The sequence below is a fragment of the Patiria miniata genome, unplaced genomic scaffold (genome assembly GCF_015706575.1).
Source record: "Patiria miniata isolate m_02_andy unplaced genomic scaffold, ASM1570657v1 HiC_scaffold_3, whole genome shotgun sequence".
Lineage (NCBI taxonomy): Eukaryota > Metazoa > Echinodermata > Asteroidea > Valvatida > Asterinidae > Patiria > Patiria miniata.
The window spans coordinates 28,175,231-28,196,723 of record NW_024037069.1 but is presented as its reverse complement, the minus strand read 5'-3'; the positions used below and the strand labels follow the sequence as shown (position 1 = coordinate 28,196,723).

The 21,493-nt window shown below is 39.3% G+C and overlaps 1 protein-coding gene across 6 annotated transcripts in view; it reads right to left on the bottom strand.

Annotated features, from left to right (window-relative positions):
* Nucleotides 1-4,710: 4,710 nt before the first annotated feature.
* The window catches only part of LOC119737919 (KN motif and ankyrin repeat domain-containing protein 1-like), a 108,457-nt gene continuing 91,674 nt past the window's right edge, over nt 4,711-21,493 (bottom strand). For 2 of the 6 annotated variants that reach the window (XM_038212575.1, XM_038212577.1), the window contains 10 exons: nt 21,047-21,241; nt 18,777-18,864; nt 17,918-18,067; nt 17,386-17,598; nt 15,941-16,039; nt 15,272-15,373; nt 14,282-14,383; nt 13,891-13,919; nt 13,542-13,571; nt 6,988-7,483 (listed from right to left, as the gene is read on the bottom strand). In XM_038212575.1, the coding sequence (XP_038068503.1) occupies nt 6,988-7,483; nt 13,542-13,571; nt 13,891-13,919; nt 14,282-14,383; nt 15,272-15,373; nt 15,941-16,039; nt 17,386-17,598; nt 17,918-18,067; nt 18,777-18,864; nt 21,047-21,241 (1,504 nt within the window). Of the gene's footprint in view, nt 7,484-9,186; nt 9,235-13,541; nt 13,572-13,890; nt 13,920-14,281; nt 14,384-15,271; nt 15,374-15,940; nt 16,040-17,385; nt 17,599-17,917; nt 18,068-18,776; nt 18,865-21,046; nt 21,242-21,493 lie in introns of all 6 variants that reach the window. The other 4 variants (XM_038212578.1, XM_038212573.1, XM_038212579.1 and 1 more) reach the window with 4 other exon arrangements.

Sequence of the window (21,493 nt, the reverse complement as noted above, 5' to 3'; positions counted from 1 at the left end):
AATGACTTAGAAGTTGGACAACCCTCCTGAAGTAAAGGTAATTAAAATTATTAACAGTTTGCATTACAATGATATGTCATAAGACATGTTGAATTATGAAAATAATAATGATAATAATAAACGGGTAACACTGCAACGCCTGTCACGGTGACAAACCCAATGTTTACAACATAATGTTGTAAACACAAATTGGAGTGGTGTGAAGGTAATTGAGAACAGTTTGTTCTCCACTTGGAGCAGGGCCAGTAACTACCTAAAATATCACTCTCCCAAGAATGAATGCATAAATGAAATTATGAAATCAGCTTATAAACTTATATGAAGAACATACTCCTTACCTTATCCTCTTCGGGCCCAGTGGCCCATAAGGCTGCAACGATCTCTCTCCAGTGCACCCTGTCTTTGGCAATTGGCTTAGCTTTGCTCCAGGATGTCCACCCCAGTGACTTTCTCTCCTTCTCCACAGTTCGCCTCCATGTTGTCTTAAGGCGCCCTACTTTTCTTCTGCCTTCTGGTACCCATGAGAGGGCAGTCATGCAGTGGCAGTTTTCATCCATCCTTAGCACATGGCCAATCCAATTCCACCTCCTTCATTTGACGTCATCACTGATCCGTTTCATGTTGGTTTTCCATGGTTTTCTTATAAAGTATGTCATCATTGGATATGACATGATGACCATCTGACTTTGAGTATTCTCCTTAGACATTTGAGTTGAAATGTATCCAGCCTCATTTTCCATGTCTCGCATCCATAGAACAGGACTGATATTACAAGTGATTTGAAAAACCTTCATGTGAATTTCTTGGAGTTCCACATTTTCTTGAGCTTTAGTGAAAGATCCCATTGTCATCTCCTCCTCCTCCTTGTTTGCCGACATTAGCGCCTAGGTATGTATACTTTTCCACTTCATTAAGTTGCTGACCTTCTACGACTATCCTGTTGTTGGGGTTGCTGTTTATTCTCAGCACTTCAGTTTTCTTGGTGTTATTCTGAAGCCCAGTTTTTGCTGCAAACTCATGAAGAACATACTCACGGAGAAGAAATTTCTTACGAATATCCGCTTATTACTTTAGTATGGCATTCACTGTTTCAAAACTTACAGCACATCAAGTAGTCAAGTACATGTACATACTATAACGGCGAAATCGATGTGTTCTTGAAATTCACAGTGCATGCACTGGACATTATGACATGCGTATATCATTGCGGACGTAGTTTGGCCAACAGTTTTTGCACGGCAAAAGGGCGTGGCGCTCATTTCGACAGCGCGCGCGGTGTGTAATTTTATTAGGCGCTAGAACTCCTTTTTTGGACATTTGGGATGTTGGTCTGTCGTACTAATTTCACTGATTTGCAACCCCCAAAATAATCGTGAGTATCATTGAAGCCCCATCACTTCGTCTTCAACATTGTGGAGAAGCCAGTAGGTGCTTTCAAAGGTCTTTTTGTCAAGTATTTTGCGTGCTTTTGGCAACTTTTTTGGTGAAATTTGGAATTGAAACTTTGAGAATGCTTCTGTATAGAAGGACGCTAGTTCGACAGACCAACCAACATCCCAAATGTCAAAAAGGAGTTCCAGCGCCCCAGTCGAGTGGGACTACACCAACTTTAATTTGTTTTAGTGAGAAAGAAATTATAGAAATTAGTTTCACGACAAATTTACAAAATGTTGGCGGATGTCCAAAGATTTTTAAAAAGAAAAAAATGCGTTCCACGAACGTTTTAGCTATTTTAAAGGCTTATTAGACCCTGAAATTTGTATAAGTAAATGTAGATGCATTATTGCAAATTGGAGTGCCTACTATGGGTCTCAATTGTTGACAAAGTTAACATTAAGGTAAAATAAGTCGTTCTTGAATATTCCAAGTAAGTAAGACACCCTAAAAGGACACCAAAAAATAACTCATCGCAAGACTCAAAGGATTTACCCAAATCTGTTTATTTTTTAGTTTTTGAAGGATGCACATTTGTAATACATCAACAAAACATAATCGCAATACATTGTGAATACCATGGGTTAATATATAGCCACTCTTTTCAGATTATAACAGATTAATGTAGAAAATAAAAAATAAAATACCCATTAAAAAAAACCATTAGCACAATCACCAGCTGACCCAGGGCAAAATATAACATAAAAATAAAACTTCCAAAAAATATATTTTTGAAAAGAAAACGAAGAGATTTCACTTCAACGGCTGTAGAGGAACAAGTGAATAACATCTCTCGCAAAGAAAATTGTTACGAAGTAACATTTACTGTGTGACATGAACAGAGTATATATTAAAGTAAAGTTCAAAGAAATTCCTGAGTTAACAAAAATCAAAACCTTTCAGTTTTCACAGGAAACTGCACCAAAATAATATTCCCCTTACTGCGATTAAGCGTATGCGTATCATCTACCCAAGAGGACAGTGCTACTGATATGATAAACATGGCAAAAATAGTCCTTGTGTTCTGTCATTGTTACAGAATTAAAATAACGCCACATGAAACAAGAAAAAATACTTTAGCCAAACCATCATGTGTAAAAGGTACCAGCGAGACAACTTAATGTGTACATTTGTTGGAAGACCAGCTTTTTTGAAATTTGGGGATCACTGTAAATGCACCTACAAAGCAATATGTTTTTTACACAAACTTCCAATAAAATGTTATATTTCAAACAGTGTGTATCTGGGCTATAGTAAATTATTCCATATGCCCTCAAATCTGTTATTTTTTTTTTATTAATTAATGGTCTTTTCTGGATTAACATGTCACGTCTTGTCATAAGCGGATAAGTAATCCAAATTTACTTCTTAATCAAATTTATCATGAACAACCGTTAACAAAGTAGAGCTCCAACCATTTACAATGTTACCATAAAAAGGGTATTTATCAAATCTTGGCCTTGTCTCCAGCTGCGGCTCCAGAAGCCCATTATGTTCAAAGTGAAACTACTCCTCACCTGACTCTCAAACTACAGGATTTGACAAAAGGCCTACATTGTATATCAAGGTGCAGTCATGTCAAGTCGGGGTCTAAAATTTCAAAAGCTGAGGTCACATAGATAAGGCCAAAAAAAAAAAGTCTCCAGTTTCTGGTATGGAGCTTGCCCAAAAAGTGGTGCGGCGACGCGGTTTTTTTTTTTTTTACCTGATTTTTTTGCTTCAAATGTCGGCTGATGACTGCAAATGGTGCCCGACTAAACTTAGTGCAAATATATGGGAGTCCAGAGAGGCCACATAAAGCTTATTCTCAACCATAACCCAATCTAAAAACACGTTAAATTTGTGCAGCAGCAGGATTCCAGTCAAACCAGTGAGCTTGGCGGTTTTGAGACATCATCTTTCATTGAAAATTTTGTTTTCTTCATTTTGCCGACGCGCATGGCTACCGCGACGCGCGCGCATACCAGAAACCGGAGACTTTATTTTGTTTTGCCTAAAGCTGACATTTTGCGGGGAAACCCCTAAGAGTTCCCTTATAACCAGACCCATGGAGTGTGAAACTCAGCTGCACTACCAATGACAAATCAAGCACAATGATTGCTTCAAAACTTTTCATAACAAAACGCACCCGTAACCTTTTCAAGGACCATAAACAACAGACCATGAAACATCCAGAAAACAAGATCAGTAAGAACATAAACTTGTCATAGTCCACCAAAAGAAAAAACCCAAAAGATAATACAGCACACAATAGATTAATATGCATAACTGGACAGACCCCTTCCGACATTTTTTTTTTAAAGGGGAAAAATTATGTTGCCACTCAATCCATTTTGAAATTGAAAATGAACCTTAAAATGTTTTCTTTCTGAAATTCTTTTACCAAAAAATCCCTCCAAAAATGAGGCCCCGCATTAGAAACCTTTAACATATATGTCAGCAGTGTTTATATACAATGGCACAAACTACAACAAATAACCAACCTATATTCAAGTTCCTAACACTGAGTAGCTATCAACATTCCTATGAATTCAGTTTAATTGATTTGAAAGCCATGCTGAAGTATTTTTTAACTGACTACAATTGAATTCTCGCTAAATTTTCCAATTGGCACCGATCCAAAGCAAGTAAGTTATAACATTTATTGCACACCCAATGGTTAAATAAAATGCACGTATATCATGATAAAAAGATGTTCTCCAAATGCTGTGCTAAAATACCTAAACATAAATACACCATGAGCAATGGCTAGTCTACACGCACTGACACCAAATACACGTTAAAAAATATTTACAATAAAAAAAATGTTAGGTCAGCGATAATCAATACATGTTGGGAGTGCATTTATATGGTACAAGAATCAATAAACTAGTGAATCGATTGTAACTATTGAAAATTCATAACTTTGAAAATCTGAAAAACAAAATCGCACAAAAGTGTGAAATAGCTGATTATCACTCATTATCTGAACAGGGTGTCAAAAAAAAATGTGCAAGAAGATATTCTCAAAAACTGCTTAAAATGAGTATTTCATCTTGATGGAGCATATTAATTATACTCTTGCGTACATTCAGTGAAAATGCCATGAAAATCCATTCATGCAAACCAGAGATCTAACAGATTATAAAAGGCCATGGGTTTTTCACCCATTCCAATGGGATGGGATTTACACAGTTAACTTAATTTACATCTGAGTGCAAAATGCCCGTCATTATCTGTTAAATAGTTTTTGAGAACTTGAAGGATATCTGCTTACACAACTTTTTTTTTTGGGGGGGGGGGGGACCCTGTATGTCTGTGGCCAGCCAAATTGTTTGAATTAACTTTGATGAGAAATTTGCCTTTCCGCAAATAAAACAAAATCACTCAAATATAAAGAATACAAAAATATATATATATTGTTAAACATGGGTACTATGTGCCAAAACTCATTTGTTTATTCAAAACACAAAGAAGAACAGGAAATATGAAAGCAGGGTAAAAAATGCTCATAAAAAGGTGGGACGTATCGTAGAGATGCATGATTTTTGGAAGCAATGTCATATTTTTGTCACTTCAGTCCATGGAAAAACAGCTAATTTAAAACATTTGTTCAGCAAGGTGTATTTTTAAGTAGTTGTCATCATATAACAGGTTAATACGATTGAACATTTCTGCATCAAACATTTTTTTTTACATTAATTTGTTGATAATATGAACTTCAAATAAAGTCTCTATGAAAAACCATGCAACGTCAGTTTTGAACTCACAGAAAACATATGATAATTATGTAATGTATAATTCTGGGAATAAAACATTTTAGCAAACATTAAGTGCATTTATGCAATTTACTACCATGAAAACTTACTCGAGTATCATCTCTAACTACCGGCAAACTACCGGTAGTCAAAACTACATACATGTACACGAAAGCCAACATCTAACAAGATTTAATCAGCTCTTAGATCAATAGGACAATTAAGCAGAAACGCACAATTGAGAATAATTTCTTAAGTATCTGCCAAGAAAATTGCCATTTTAAAATCTGACTTCAAACTCAAATTCGGTCATATACAAATCTACAAGGCAAGAGCACTAAAGGATCTCCCAATCTTTGAATGATTTCTTAAAAACATGCCAATTTACACATTTAAAAAAAAACATACATGTAAAATTGTCATCTCTTGCTCAGTTCAGACCAAATTTGCCTCAAAACTATTTCAAATTGGAACTTCATCATGCAATTCACAGAAGCGTTTTGGGGAGAATCTGTCTGGGATTGATTCGATGGTAAATTAAGCCTGATTTGTTTCAAATTTATTGTTTCTTAGGAGCACGAATTACAGAAAAATGTACATCAAAACACACGGGCAAGGATTTTTGTAACTTTACGGTGTATGTCAGGCAACAGACAACTAGCCTGTAATATTTTGTTTGATGTGAGCAAGATTATTTTAATTAAACTCAAGAGCCACTGTAAAATAGTTTCTGCAATGCTGAAATGTGCATTCCAATTTGCATTTAGCTTACCTCTCAATGTGAGAACATTCCAACTTTATACTTATTATCCTGCCTATTTTTCCCAGTCAACACTTCCAGCAGGAGTTACAGCATGTAGGTGAGTGCATGCAAAACTGTCCTTGCAGCGGCAGCCATATTGGTCCGGAACCACTACTTCTCTATAGCAAAACTTATCACTACAGGCAACCGTGCCACAGGTGACACGTCTAGACAATGAACAGTCCTTTTTAAAACCTGCTTAAAATATTTGCACTAGTGAATAGACATTTTAATTAAAATGAGAGCATTTGTTTTAAAAACATATACGACCGTGTCAAATCTGAAAACCGTTCCAATACTCAAAATGAACCTATTTACACATACTCACAAACTGTACAATGTATAAAACTCTCCAGAAACCATTCAAAACATGAACGACAATAAATAATTTTGCATGCTAAACAAACCATAAAAAAAACATACATCGTCCCAGTGCCTTATACGTTTGCCGAACTTCGCGCTTATTTTCAGTTGTCTTCTCAACCATTTCTTTTTAAAAAGATGTCAAGGTCAAAATGTTTCAAAGTAGGATTTAAAAGGGCCAGCAACTGTTTGTTTTATTTAGTTAAAAATGTCTCGCGTCTTATTAAAATGTATATTTGCAATAATAAAAGAGACATGAATTTTCAAAAAAGTCAATTCTGGACTCGCTATAAAAATTGTATAAAATGGAAGTGGGTGATCAGAAACCTACCATAACAGACGGAAGCCCATTTTGTTCATTCTAAGTATCGAATGGTGGTTGAATGTAGGAATTTATTGAACTTTTAATTTCTGACAAGTTACCAGGTAAAAATGATGTCAAATATAAGGGTCGTTATGAAAATACAGTTTCAAATTGTTTTCTGCTGTGGGTTCCTTCAATCATTAGTAAGGCACAGCTAGTTATCATTTAAGTTTTCAGATCCCGAAATTTTGAATTCTACACTGGGATTAAAAAATGTTATTTGAGTACATTTTGGGTTAAGAAGATAGAAGTGAGATTTCCAAATATGAATGCGAGTTTCTCTCTCTTCACATGGTTGAAAATTTCTCCAGCGATTTGGCAGTCTTCAAAGTCCCTACTTTTTTCGTGGGACTGGCCTGCTGTTTGTTTCCGATGCTGGACGGTCTCTGGGATCCTGTCACAGATCCGGTGAGTCGCTGGCTAGGGCTCTTGATCCCTGTCTTGGCCCCGCGGCCTGACGAACGCAGCGAGGGCAAGCTCCCCCTGGGGGAGGGGGTCTTGTCGGCGGTGGCAGCGCCCCCGGTCCGGTGAAGCGCAGAGGAAGACATGCTGAGGTGCGAGGGGCGGGCCTGGGTGAAATGACGGAACTTGGGGATGCGGGAGTTGGGGCTGACCGACCGGCTGCGGCTGGAGGCCTGGGAGGCACCAGACTGGTGGCTGAGGTCGCTGAGGGAACTGGCGGTGGACAGGGACGGGGAGGGGCACGGGGAGATGCTGGAGATTGACGGACTGGGTGACGGACTGGGTGAGACAGGCCCTGGGGAAACGGCACTCCTTGACAGGCTGCACAAAGAAGATTTAATACCAATTATTATCATTAAAACAGGTGATTTATGTATGCACCACATATAGCAAACACAAACTGTTGCGGCAGTTTACACCATCTTGTGGCTTACCCCTTGCAACCCTTTCATCCACCAAATTCCAAGATCTGATTCTGCAGTATTTCTGATAGATGTTGGCAGTACAACATAACCACTCTGACTTTTCATCAGCCTGAGATAAAGTGTAACTTCAGTTCCAAGTAGATAGAACGTGCCATGTTGGATTGTTGGATTTCAGAGGATTCAGGAAACTTGAGCACAAAAATTCCCAAAGTGTTAGGGTTAAAAGTCACATCAAAACAACCCGCCATGCCACACTGGAGAAATCCAAAATCATTACAAAACAGTTTGATTGACAGAATTCTCTACAAGAACCCAAACTGAAAATAATGGAGAAGATTTTTTTTTTAAATGGCAGAAACTTGAAAGAAAACTGATATTTCTGCTGCATGAATAACACTTGAGCTATCCTTCAAATTCAACAACACCGAACGTCCCTTTGACTCTTGACCAACACAAAAAGCCCACAATTTGGTCAGGGTATTGAGAAGACCTGTTGCCATGGAAACAGGCAGCTGTTATTGTTCTCAGAGTCTACCATGCTAAATTAAATGAACACACAACCTGGAATGAATAAAATATTCATTTTAAGGCCACTATTTAATTGTGCAAAATGCCACTACAAGTGCAAAGCATTTATTATATTTTGTGGGTTAGAAACTGGCAGAGACACCACTCCATACATTACGTCCTGGAAAGCACCCAATTGGGCTACAGAACGCATTGAAACGAAAGTATATTCATTTGAAAGAGCATTTAAAAGTAGGATATAAATGTCCACACAACCATCCTTTAAAAACTGGGCGTTTTTGTGATATCTTGCGAGAGCTATGCGGGGACGGATTTCGGGGGTCACAGTTTTGACTCTCAAAAATCGAGCTGTTGAGTGCTAGGTGTGAATCCTGCCGCATTCAGTGCATTGCATTCTGCAGATGTAAGACACAACATTGGTGTATTGGTGCCGTGTGTATTATGTGAAAAACACACAACGTGCAGCGTACATTGAATGGACAAGCTGGAAAACGTATGCTTGGGCCACAAAATGTCCCCCAGCGTCTGATGTAAACAAGCAAGTTTTTTTTTGTTTTCTCAGGAAGGGTGAGATATTAGGTTAGTTTCCTTCCAACCAGACCTTTGAAATAGGATAAGCAAACAATCCAAAACAATCCTTTAAAATTTGTCCATATTTTTTTAATTGTAGGCAAACTTCTGATCAAGAATACACAAAGTCAAACATAATTCCTCATACAATACTCTGTTGAATAAGTCGATTTCATTTTTTTTGGGGTGGGGGGAGGGGGAAAGGGTTAGGGAGCTAAGATCAAGATGGGAAGTTGCACATAGGGACGGATTTGTAAAGCACCCTAGGGTTTGTCTCTTTAGAAAATAATTTAGTACTTTCAAGGCACACACAGGAGCCAAACGGCAAACCCACGTCTTTACAGTGAAAATTACATCCTTTACAGTCCAACACTGACACAAGGCAGAACAGGAGAGAACATGAAGTGTGAAGGAAAGGTGGTCAGGACGCAGTGTGCAAATGATGAATAGAAAATGTGCAGTAAAGAGTGAAAAACCACAACCGGTTATTCTTCTACAAACCTGTACAATGTACCGTATCTCTAACATCCTGATCCTTTGAATCCAAGACTAATTATAGGTGGAAATAGGACAGCATAAAAAAGGGGTTATCAAAGGGGGAAACAGTAGGTTAATTTGCATATTAGTGAAGTTAATGAATATTAATGAGCAACACAGTATGACCCACATTCCATGCTTAATGAATGATGTCAATTTTTGTTCACAATGGTCAGGCATTATTGTTTGAGATACTATGAACTGGAACTGATCGTAAAGGAATTGTTCAACGTGCAGCAGCCATCTTGGACTTGTCAACTGACTCAGTAGCAGTCTAACAGCATGCAGCAGCTGCACCCAGTCATCACCGGCTACCAGACTGATTAGTTGTGCGTTCACGGTTTGTCTCATCAGTTTGATCTTTAACACAGTTGGGCTCGAAATTCATGATTCTTGTACATTGTGCACATGAAAGTCATGTGTCATGACATGAAAGTACATGTACATCCTCGCGATGATACATATTCTGTACTCCTTTTTTTGGGGAACAAAAATGATGAATGATAATATTCACAGACGCACAATTCTAGCTTTCAAGCATGAACTGATTGTTCTGTGATGTGTAAAAAGGCACCGCCCACGGTATTCTCAGTTGAGTGAGTTTGGGGGGCAGACATCAAAGAAAACAGAAGTTGTCATTGAAGCTTGAGAAGACAGTGACATGACTTGACAACAAAGGCTTTATTGTTGTGGAGAACAACAATGCATGCCAAAGCCCTGACTCTTATAGTGACGTAAAAGACTGTCATGCAATCTGTGGAATATGTACATATTACATTTAACTATCAAGTACATATACATGTACACTGCCTAATGACCCAGCAGCTAAAACTATCTACAACCAATCCATTAATTAAGCCACGCCCCTTGATGTTTTCAACCAATCACAGCTTTGATTGCGCTTTGAATGCCAGACCAAGGTCTGCAAATAATAACTAGTCAATGCTGAGTGGCGGCAATTGTTTGCTGCTTTCTGTAACACATCCACAACACGGTGTCCTTAAATTCAAGCCACGCCCAAGCACAAGACTCAAGAGTTTAGAGCACAGTTAGTTAGAAATGTTGACTTCAAAAGCAGGAAATAGTATCTCATTTATTCCTAGAATACGGCCTCAAAAGAGCCCTGCCTGTAACCCCTTGTAAAGGCCGGTTTATCCTTCGCATGATACGAATGCGAAGCAAATACAATCTCAGGAAATTTTCGCTGCGAAATTCGCCGGACTTGAAATGAGTTCAACTTTTGCGAATTCACAGTGCGAATACTTGCCCGGGACGTCACAAATTGGCATTTTCATTCACTTTTGCACTGAGTATGAACTGGCCTTTACACTAAATCACTGTATTAGGCTTGGGACGGTATTGCATTTACTATACCGCGGTATCCAGTGACAAAAAAACCGCGGTATTCACTAAAACCGCGGTATTATGTTAAGTGGGGTATTAGTTACATCATTATACCACCACACCACATGCCGAGTTGATAAGCAGCCGGCGCAGCATAAATCACGCAAATGCTTCACGCCGCAAATCTCCTAGTCCTACACTAAAAGTGTCTTGGTTTCAAACTTTCATTATCAGTCCATTTGTTTGTAAAAACAACATATCATTGTAACAGATTATTAAACAGGGGAAGCTTACTTTTTGTGGTTTTGCATTTTTCGAATTTGCAAGTCATTGACTTGACAAGGTCCACTAAAAAATAATGCAGATCGTCGACCGATGCCAGCGCCAGAGGCCGACCACACGACGATCCCAAGATCCTTGCGAACCAATGCTTTTCAGTTGGTATCCATTGTGAGTGACTTAAAAGGCTCATGCAATTTATGCCGGCCACCAGCGACTCCTTACGTGCTTCGCCGGTGTCATGTGAAAATCTGACTCCTACAAAAAAAATCTTACTCCTTCTCACGTGATCGGTCCGTGATTGATAATAGTAAACATCACAATATTACGCATGCGCAATTGTGGACGCTGTAATATGAAGTTGTCGGTGCCGCGACCTTCATAACGAACGGACCAATCATTCCAAAACCTGAATGGAAAATGTTTCGAGCGCCGTTTTAGATGGCCAATCAGCTTGATCTACACAGTGCGTGGGAAAAAGCACGTGCAATTGTGCTTGTGGGCCCAGCAGGACGGGCGTAGCTTTACGTGTGATCGTGCGGGCATTACGGGGGGTTTTCCCACGGTGAGAAATCATGGTTCTTGTATTACGCTTTCTTTTGGAGTATTTTCTTTTCTGGATTTTTATCTAGATGACTCGGCATACTCAGGCGAGTCCCTTCCCTTTGAACGTTGGTACCGATGAATAACTAACGGACCAATCGAACCGAAACATGAATGAAAAAAAAATGTTCCGAGCGTCGATTTAGGTGGTCAATCAGATTCTTTTAAAAGGGTGTTTGACCATTTTTCATCTCACCATCGTCTCGGTAAAACCTTCCAAAAAAAGGCGAGTGCGGACACGGCTTTAGATCGATAAATGCAGTGGGTGGGAAAAAGCACGTGTTCCGACTCTCTCTGTGCGGAACCAGTGTGGGACCACGTGTATGCGTATTATGCACTGGCATGTACGGCCACGCACCACGCACATGACGCACATAAACACTATTTTTTACCCACGTTGAGAAATCATTCGTTGAAGTATTTTTTTTTCTTAATTTTCCCGGATGGTTCACACTCGCTGCCTCGTATATTCAGGCGAGTCCAGATTTGTTTTCCTTTTGCGCGTCGGTGCCGACACTGCTTGATTGTACATTTATTCCCAAGGCCCATGATGAGACATCATGATGGCTTTGATATTGCGCTTTCCTTGAAATATTTGTTTCTCATTTTCCCCGGATCGGGCTCAGCATCGCATGTGAATCCAGGCGTCCCTTCCCTTTGCACGTGCATCTCGCACGCATATAGCGCTAGACTGAAGCCTGCAAGTTTTGGCAGTCATATAACCAAGATTGACAAGGTTTTTGTTCTTGTTGCTGATATTCTTGGGAACCATGTTGTGGCAAAAATTACGCATGATGATGTAAGATTTCTCTGAAACAACCACGGAGAAACAATTAAGACGACCAGTTTTTGTCACGACCGTCAAAAATTCCATGTGTAAAACATTGTTTGAACTTTCAGCGGAGACACTTTACACACAAAGAAAACCGCAAACACGGCGGCGTTAGCAGAACTTCAAAGGCCTTTGTGGTATTGCAGCTGCCGAAGTATCAGGTTTTCTAGTCGAGCTTGACAATTGTGTTCAATCTGTCAACGGTAATTGACAATGCAGACATGAAACTGGATGCCTGAAACCACAAAGAATGGAATCAAACATGTCAAAGAGGTTGCTTGTCTTTCTGTTTGAAAGACTTTTGCGAAGATTCTGAACACAAAGGAAGAATACCGCGGTATTGAAATTCCATACCGACTTCACCGGTGTTTCGGTATTCATGAATCATTAGTCGGTGTTAGTCGGTTATTAAAAAAAACCTTGACTATCCGGTAATACCGGAATACCGTCCAAGCCTACACTGTATATGTTTATCGATGCATCAAGAAATAAGTACAATATAACACTGTGTAATACAAGTGTTAATGGGTTCATCACTTAAAGCTATAGTCCATCATTTGCAGCCATCCGAAAAGTAACTGGCGTAATTATTGTTGAAAAACAAACTTGGTTGAAAGATAGTAACGGGACTAAACTCCCTGTGAAATTATTCTTTCTGGCAAGCTGTCATTTTGAAGTAATCAACGAAAGAAGGCTTTTCCAATGGTGCGTCTTAAGACGCACCGTAGGAAAATTTAAATTAGTAGTTCGTTTTGTTATTCGGCGAAGCGCGCGCTAGCATTGGCACGACGCACACGCGGTTGCTATAATTCGTCGGATCAGTGCGCGACGTCGCGTTTACCTGCAATTCAAAACATGATTCAGTAACTTTTGATTTGAAATTGAGATCCTAGAATGCTGTTTTTCTCGGAATATACAGCTGAAACTTAGCTGAAACTTCATCAGGTTAGTTGTTCAGTATCCTTCATTTGATTTTGAGCACTTTTGTTGCTTCAAACAAACAAAATGCACAAATTACAAATGATGGACTATATCTTTAAACCAGCTTGTGTGCCAACTCATAAAAGCCCATACTGGCTGCTGCACAACATTCCCACAAATGGACAAACTTCCCAACTCAAAATGGCTACTGCAATGTTATGACTGTCCATTTAATAAAAACTGCCACCAAAATAAAAGTATGCACATGTACATGTATGTAATGTAGGATTAGTGATGAACATGTAAACATGAAGATCAAAATCATATAAAACAAACTCACTTTATAAAGCTATAGGTATAGGCTGGAAATCTGTTCGGGGAACCAACACATGCAAGTTACAACACATTTTTAAAAAAAATCACTGCAACTGAAATTTAACAGCAGTTCAAACTGGTTAAAGCTGCAAACAGCTGAAGACAAATTTCTACTTTTGTTGGCTGCTTAATAAGTCACTTTTGTTTCATGCTGTTATTGCGATTGTTTTTTTTTTTTTTTGCATGCTAAGTTACAACGCAAGGTAACATAAATTACACGAATTCAATTAAACATGCTGAAATAACAATTATTTATGGTGTCCACTGACTCAATTAATAATTACTGACTTAATCATCAAGGATCAATATCTTACCTAGGGGAAGCACTTTGAGCTCTTCGTTTCTGTTTTGGAGAAGGAAAAAAAGAGGAATTTATCAGTTTTAATGTTCAATATACCATATACAAAGTAGCCTTAATAAATAAGAGAGTAGCCAATCAAATTGTATATTCCTACATGAATGGTAGTTTGACACTGGCTAGAATTAAATATGAGGTTGGTTTTGCCCTAATGCTCACGTTTATTCTATTGGCCTTACATAAATAAATAAATAAACATTTTCATTTGTAGAAAAAATCCTGCAGCATGAGAACAGGTACAAAGAGTGATACAACAATGATGGCTGAAGTAACGAAGGCTACTTTCGACTTGACGATGTCAAAGCTTTAAAAACTGAACACATTTTTTTTGACACACAATAACTTACCGGGCTTCCGGTCTGCTTGGCAAAGTTGAGCTGGGCGTACAGGAGCACACCGATGTTCTTATGGCCTGCCTCCATGGCGATTGAGAAGGCACTGCTACCATCCTGAGATGAAAAAAAAATAAAAAAATATTGATATTGTGCAGGAATATCAAAATTCTATAATTCACGGCTACAGCGTCTGCATTAAGTCATATCATTTACCGAAATATCTTAGATCCCAGAGCCCAGAGGTAGAGCCCAGCCAATATTACTTTACATAGGGCTTCAAGACCCTTGAAAGTTGAACTGAAAAAAAAAATATATGAGCTATTAGCTTCTTCACTATGGTGGGTTTTGACGATTCCGTTAAGTTTCTAGCAAACTTGGGTTTTCTTTTGAGTGCTATTGCAGCCTGAGATTCACCCTAACTCCCTAGGCATTTTTGCCGGGATGTAACCTCAATCCTGCAAAATCCTCCAACTGCCTCCATGTAAAAATAGCATACAGCCTCAATCCTCCAAAATCATCTGTTATTTCTTGAATGTGGTCCTTGGAGGGGTGACCACTGCCTCAGTCCTGCAAAATCCTCCAGCAATCAGTGTTAATATGTTGAGGCAGAGCCAGTGACATCCTGGAGCAGTGCGGAGGATTTCAAGTATAACATAGGCCAAAATTTATACACGGCTGAGCATAAACAACACAAGGTCCGACCTAAGACCTTGACGCAGTGCATCCTCTGCAATCAGCCACACACTTTTGCCATATAGCCTCAATCCTGCACAATCCTCCACTTTGCAAAGAGGTTTTTGGAGGATTTGGGAAGGTTAGGGTTAAACCAGTGACAAGAACCAATGTTTTAGAAATAGCCCTTGATTGCCTATCCCATGTATACAAAATCCAGCCTATGCGTTCCCTGTGATAAAATTTACCACCTCAAAACAATACACAACAGAAACGCTTGTTATTTAACGCAACAGTCTCACAATGCTGATAAACAGGAGATTAACTCACATTATCCAGAAGCGTGGGGTCGCACTGTGGATGTGCCAGGAGGCACTTGACGATCTCCTGGTGCCCATGTTCACTGGCGCACATCAAAGCCGTCGACCCATCCTGTGCACATGAACCGACACAAAACATATGCAGTGATTAGCATGCTTTCAACATTTTAACATTTTCCATTCTTTTCCAGACAACTGAGGGCGCTGTTGCTGTGATGTCATTTCAGGAAGACACTGTTCAGTTTAGGGGGTGTCTGTTCAAACTGTGAACCGAAAAATTTGCTCATTAAAAACATTTGTGAGAAAGGGTTGCTCATTGGCTTACTGCCATGTATTTAATTTACACAACAACGATTCTCAAAAAAAAGGAAATTGATAACAGAAAAAAGTCCAAAATTCTAGCACCTTTTGGGGGGCCGAAATAGCTGTAACATTGATGAGGTTTCTGCCCTGAATGACATAACAGTTTTGCTCATGAATATGCAAATTTACATTAGCATTAAAAAAAAGCATCAAAATACCCTTCAAATAGCAAAATGAAAATTGAAAATAAGGTTTATAGGGACAAAAAGGTGCATTTTCAAGGATTGCATTAAACAAATTACATTGCATGGGTCCTTCAAAACTTTATCACAGAGACTATTCACTTTGGAAAAAAATCTGTTTTAATTTGACTGACCTCATCTTGGATGTTGACATCTGCCCCTGCATCAAGGAGCAACTTGACCATGTCAAGTCTGCCATGACTCACAGCTAACATCAAGGCTGTTTGACCAGCCTATCAAGAAACAAACACAGAGTGGTTTTTAGCACAGTGAGCATTAGATACCAATATATTAACAGTTTCTCATATAAACATGACAGCTGTTTCTGCCTGAAATCCATTCTTACAGACTTTCAATCTTTTCACAAGTTATCCTATTTTATTTCAACTTTTTTTGACTGACAACCCACTTTTGCAAAAGGAACTAGCATTATCGTTTCGGTTTGCGGTAACACCATGTGGTAATAACTACTGCTTAGAAGATATTAGTTCTGAAAAGAACTTGTCCTGCTTATTATCAACTTTGCTAAGTAGTTTTCTGTTCTGATAAGAACAGTCCTGCTGTAAGTTTGAACTTGTCTTTGGTCTCTTTGAGACCAAAGACAAGTTCGTTTAGAACTTACAGTTCGAACTTGTCTTTGGTCTCTTTGAGACCAAAGACAAGTTCGTTTAGAACTTACAGCAGGACTGTTCTTATCAGAACAAAAAACTACTTAGCAAAGTTGATTATAAGCAGGACAAGTTCTTTTCAGAACTAAATATCTTCTAAGCAGTAGTTATTACCACATGGTGTTACCGCAAACTGAAACGATACCGATACCCCACCATGCAAAGCCTCAAATCTTATATCAGTAACTAGCATATTTGTAATGGCTCTATTTGTACTCTTACTTCTCGCAGTGACTTTAAACCATGTAACGACATCCAGGTTAGGGCTGTCCATTTTCGAATAATTTAGTATTCGATTACTCGAAACCGTGTTTGACCGAATAATCGGATATTCAAAACTGCAAGCTGCAACTACGTGCCGCGCCGGTCAAAAGTTGCATGCAGAGCGCCAGTTAAAATCTGCGTGAAGCGACCGATATGGAGTGTTTTGTAGTAGGTATTTTATAACTATCAAGGGCTTTAACCTGCTAAATGGATTGAAACAATGAACTGTCGTCAACAAAAAGTTACCGTCGACAAAAAAAATTGGCACCCGACAATAAAACGCCGCAACTTTATGATAAAGTAACATCACAGTCATGTGTGTATATGCGTAGCTTTGTGTTTTGAATAATCAAAGCAGCAAAAAGCTACTCGAATATTCAGTTGAAGGTCGAATATTTGAATATTCAGTATAGCCCTAATCCAAGTGCCAAATTTCATGGTACTTCTTGATGATTTGCTGAAAAATTGCATAAACTGCAGAAGAAAAATTGAACTAGATGTGCTGGCGCTTGTTCCTGCATACGGACTTCTACTCAAGAAAATTCATGCAGTTAACAGTATGCTCTTTGTTCTGCTTACTGCTCACCAAATTGGACAAATTGAAAAAAAAAATTGGTGCTAAGACATCTTATTCTTGTTTTGCTCACCTGTGTTGCCCGGACGTTCACGTTGCCCAGGTGAAACAGCTTGGCCAGCGACTGTCTCTGTTTCTCGCTCTGCATCTCGGCTAAGGAAGCCAGCATGATGGCCGTGTAGCCGGCACGGTTTGACCGGTCTGCGTCGCAGACGTGGGAGTCAAGGAGGAGATTGACGACGTCAAAGTTGCCGTGGGAGATGGAGTAGTGAAGCGCTGTGTTGCCCTGTATTCGATTGGGTTAAAAACAAAAAAATAAAATAGACTTTTTTTTTCAATGAGCAGTTTTTACAAAAGCCAGTATACAATCAAAACACTAAAAAGTTTCAAGACTTTCAAAATTAGCAAAAATCAATTCCTGAGATTTCTTGAAACCAAATTTACAAAAAAAAACCTATTATCACTTCCATATTACTAAGAAGCTGCATTACAAAGCAATCAACATCTAACTGCAAAACAAAAGTTTGATTTCTTGAAAACAGCCTGCAACCACACTCAGAAACTAGACTAGAACTCCCCCGTTACAGATAATAGATCAGGCTTACATTGGCATCAGCTGTGTTGATGATCTTCTCCAGAACGGCCTTGTCCATTCCAGAGAGGGAGGTCAGCATGTCCTCCACTTCCAGGGGCTCTGATGTCTTCTGGCTTGTCACGCGGAACCACTCCTTGGCGATGGTTGCCATGCAGGTTGACTGGGTAACAGAAAAAATTAACAATTTTTCCATTCAAACAGTTGTGGCTTAATAAAGTCAGACCGCTCCTTCTCTCTATTAACTATCCCCTCACAGAAATATTTTCAAATTTAAAACAAAAATGTAGTAACTTTCTTAGGGGTGAGATTTGGGGATGACAAAAAATCCATGAAATAATTGGCAGAGGGCTTGATGGTTGCCAAGGGCCCATAGCAACAAAGGGTCTATGATGTACTGGTATGTTTTTATTTGCCTAAAGCCACCCTTAAAATACCCATTTATTTGTTCTATAAAAACTTTCATAGGTAAACAAGTTTTTACAGTAAAACCTCAAGAAATCCTGATTTCAAAAAAGCGTCTTTAAAAATCCTGACAAAAAAATCCTAAAATCAGGAAAAATCCTGACAAATCTCCCCCCTGGTTTCTTAATGAACTTCTTTTGCAGTTTTGCAAATAACCAACAAAAATTATTGTGAATGTGACCTAATGTGGCACTTACTCCTCCTGTCCTGCCCTTCATACGGCTACAGGTTGTTGTTTCAATGTAATTTTTAAAACAGTTGTAGGATTCTAGTAATGTTTTATCTACATACATGTAGGCAACCATTTTCCCCTTTGATCATTCTTGCTGCAGCAGGTAGGGGAAAACAAGACAGAAGTCTAGGGACACCTGTTACCCTGATGTATCCATAAAGGCCCCATGTCTTACCATGTCCTTAGCGTTACTATCGCCAGACATCTCCAGCAGTTTGCCCAGCGCGTTGCAGGCTTTGGTCATCTCAGTGCTCATGGTGTATCTGTTGTGAGATTCAGAAAGAAATGCAGCATTGAGATACTGCCCGATGTGAGATATTGCCCGACACATGCAGACATTTCACGGCAGTTTACCTTTTTTCTAACGTCTATTGGGGAAATTCTATTTGTGTTTTAGCTTGCTTTGAAAGCATTTAACACTCATTCAAAGGCATATAGTATCATTTGCATTTATCCCAAAAGTAACCCACCAAATCATTATCAGACAGCTTACGTGGATACAAGATCATTCTGGTACTAAACACCCCCTGAAATTAATCTGTCTGACTTGCTGTCATTCAAAAGAAATCAAGAAAAGTAGGAAATATAACGTTCTATTGACAAAATTGTGGTTTTTGTGATCAAAAGGTTGTGCATTTCTTTTGCTGTTTTCTTGAAAAGTGTAATATCCTCTGAGCTGAAACTTAAATGGGTTAGGTTTTGAACATCAGTCTCTGGATTTTGAGTGGTGTTATTCATGGAAACAAACAAAATAAGCTTGAAAAGACAATGTATTAAAACAAAGTTATAATGTCTAGAAACAATGTGTCAGACATATTGTCTGGATTGGAACTTAGCCACCTAAAAAAAAATGCCCAATGTTGTTGTTTTGTGTTGTTTCGCAAAATGTGGTGAATGGATGTCAGAATTTGAGAGTGACAAGGTGTTCACTTCCAACATGGCCAGGTCGTCGGATTTGGGTCACATTGAGCGCTAATTGAAGGTGATTTATTTGTATTTTCCATAGCTTCCTAAACGGCGACCTGGATCAAAACACCGCCAAGCCAACATGTGGACTGCATTCTCAGTCCCTTCCTACACAAACAACAGCACTCATGTCCTCTATGCGCGAGTCCGTTAATGTTTCAATGTCTTCTATGAGACTTCACCTTCTAAGCCCAGAACACCCCCCCCCCCCAACTTCACAAACTGTCAGTGACATTGATTTATGACAGAACAACATCATCAGTTTTTGTACGAAGCAAAACACATTCATGTAAAACACCTTTCAAATTTGACGTGTACTAATCCAAGGAAATCCTAATTGCAGGACCTAAAGGTGTGCAACTTATCACCGAGACTACCGGAGTATGATATTGAAAGAGTCAATCTCGTGCTCTGTTGACTGGACTTTTTATTGAATTCTCAGGTCACTTGAAGGTTAGTCTCCACGCAACTGATGCTTGTAGGGTTACAGTCAGACCTACATACTTCATCTCAAGCCAATCAAAAGCAGGGTGTAGTTGAGTCCATCAAAAGCCCACTAACAATTCAATCACAAGTCCATTTACCTAGTTTGAAGATCAGACATTCACATGGGCAAATTAAGCCATTATTGAACGTCTGATATATCCTACCATGTAAATCTTATGCGACCCCGCATGCCAGCCAATTGGAGTGGTCTTTAGAGGCTGTGACGTCCTTTCAATCAGAAATGTGGACTAAGCTGTTGATTGGTCAATTTAGATGCCATGTTTCTGTAATACAACGGCTTACAGAGGACCCAGTAGAAGGCACCCGCTGAATGGTCAGAATCTCGAGGTCAAGACGCAGACTTGTTTTGCATCATTAATCGCTGAATCTGCTCACATATCATAGACCCTTGCTGTGCAAGGGGATCTTCCATAGACTAAGGAATTCCTTTGTCAAGGCTCAAATGAACAGCTTCTGATTTGAATTGGGACTGGAGGTCTTGGGATGGACTTGCAGGGACTTGTGATGGACTGGACTACATCCCTGATCAAAAGTCACCCAGTATCAAGTCAAGTAGCCAACTTTTCACAACATCTAAGCCAAAGACATTCCTTTGTCATTGTCAATCCCCTGTTGTTACTTGTGATTTTCTTTGTGACTGATTTGAGATATGTCTTGTGATTCGATGAGATTTGAAGGTTTGCATGGTGGAAAGATACTAAGACAAGATTAGTTTGCGGCAGCACCATGTGAATTAATCTCTTTTATGTGAGTATGTGTGGTTCTGAAAAGAACCGGAGGGACTCAACATTTAGAACAGTATGCTCTGCCTGTCGTCAGGAGAATGAGGGATTTATTCACATGGTGCTACCGCAAACTTATCTTGTCTCAGTCTTGTGATTCATTTGTGATGAAAGTCACCACAGGTTTTGATATAAAAAAAGGATGAAGTGAGAACAAACAATTTAATCAGCTTTGAACCCTTGTCTTCACCTGGGTCTGTCCTGCGACCTCGTCTTTCCCGTGCCGTTCTTTTTACTCTTCCTGTCATGCCGCTTCTTGACCAGCTTGACAACTTGTCCGTCGTAGGAGCCACCTTCTACCGACGTGGATGTGGTCTCAGACGTGGAGCTCTCTGTGCTTGTGTCTGATTCCGAGTCGGATGAGTCCTCGCTGGAACTCACAACCCTGTGAGGACAAAATAAAGCAGAAACACAGAATAAAGTACAAGTTGTGAGTCCATTCTTTGTCATTCAAGGTCTTCAAGGCCCCCTCCCCTTGAAAAAAGTTCAGAAAAAGAAGACAAAGGCAATCATAACCCTGTTAGACAAGGATTTGCACACAATTTCCAAGCACACGTGCATCTACCTCTGAACACTTTAGGATATTAATTTCATACACAGTGCAGTTTATTTATGTAACCCTCAGTCCTTCAACCTA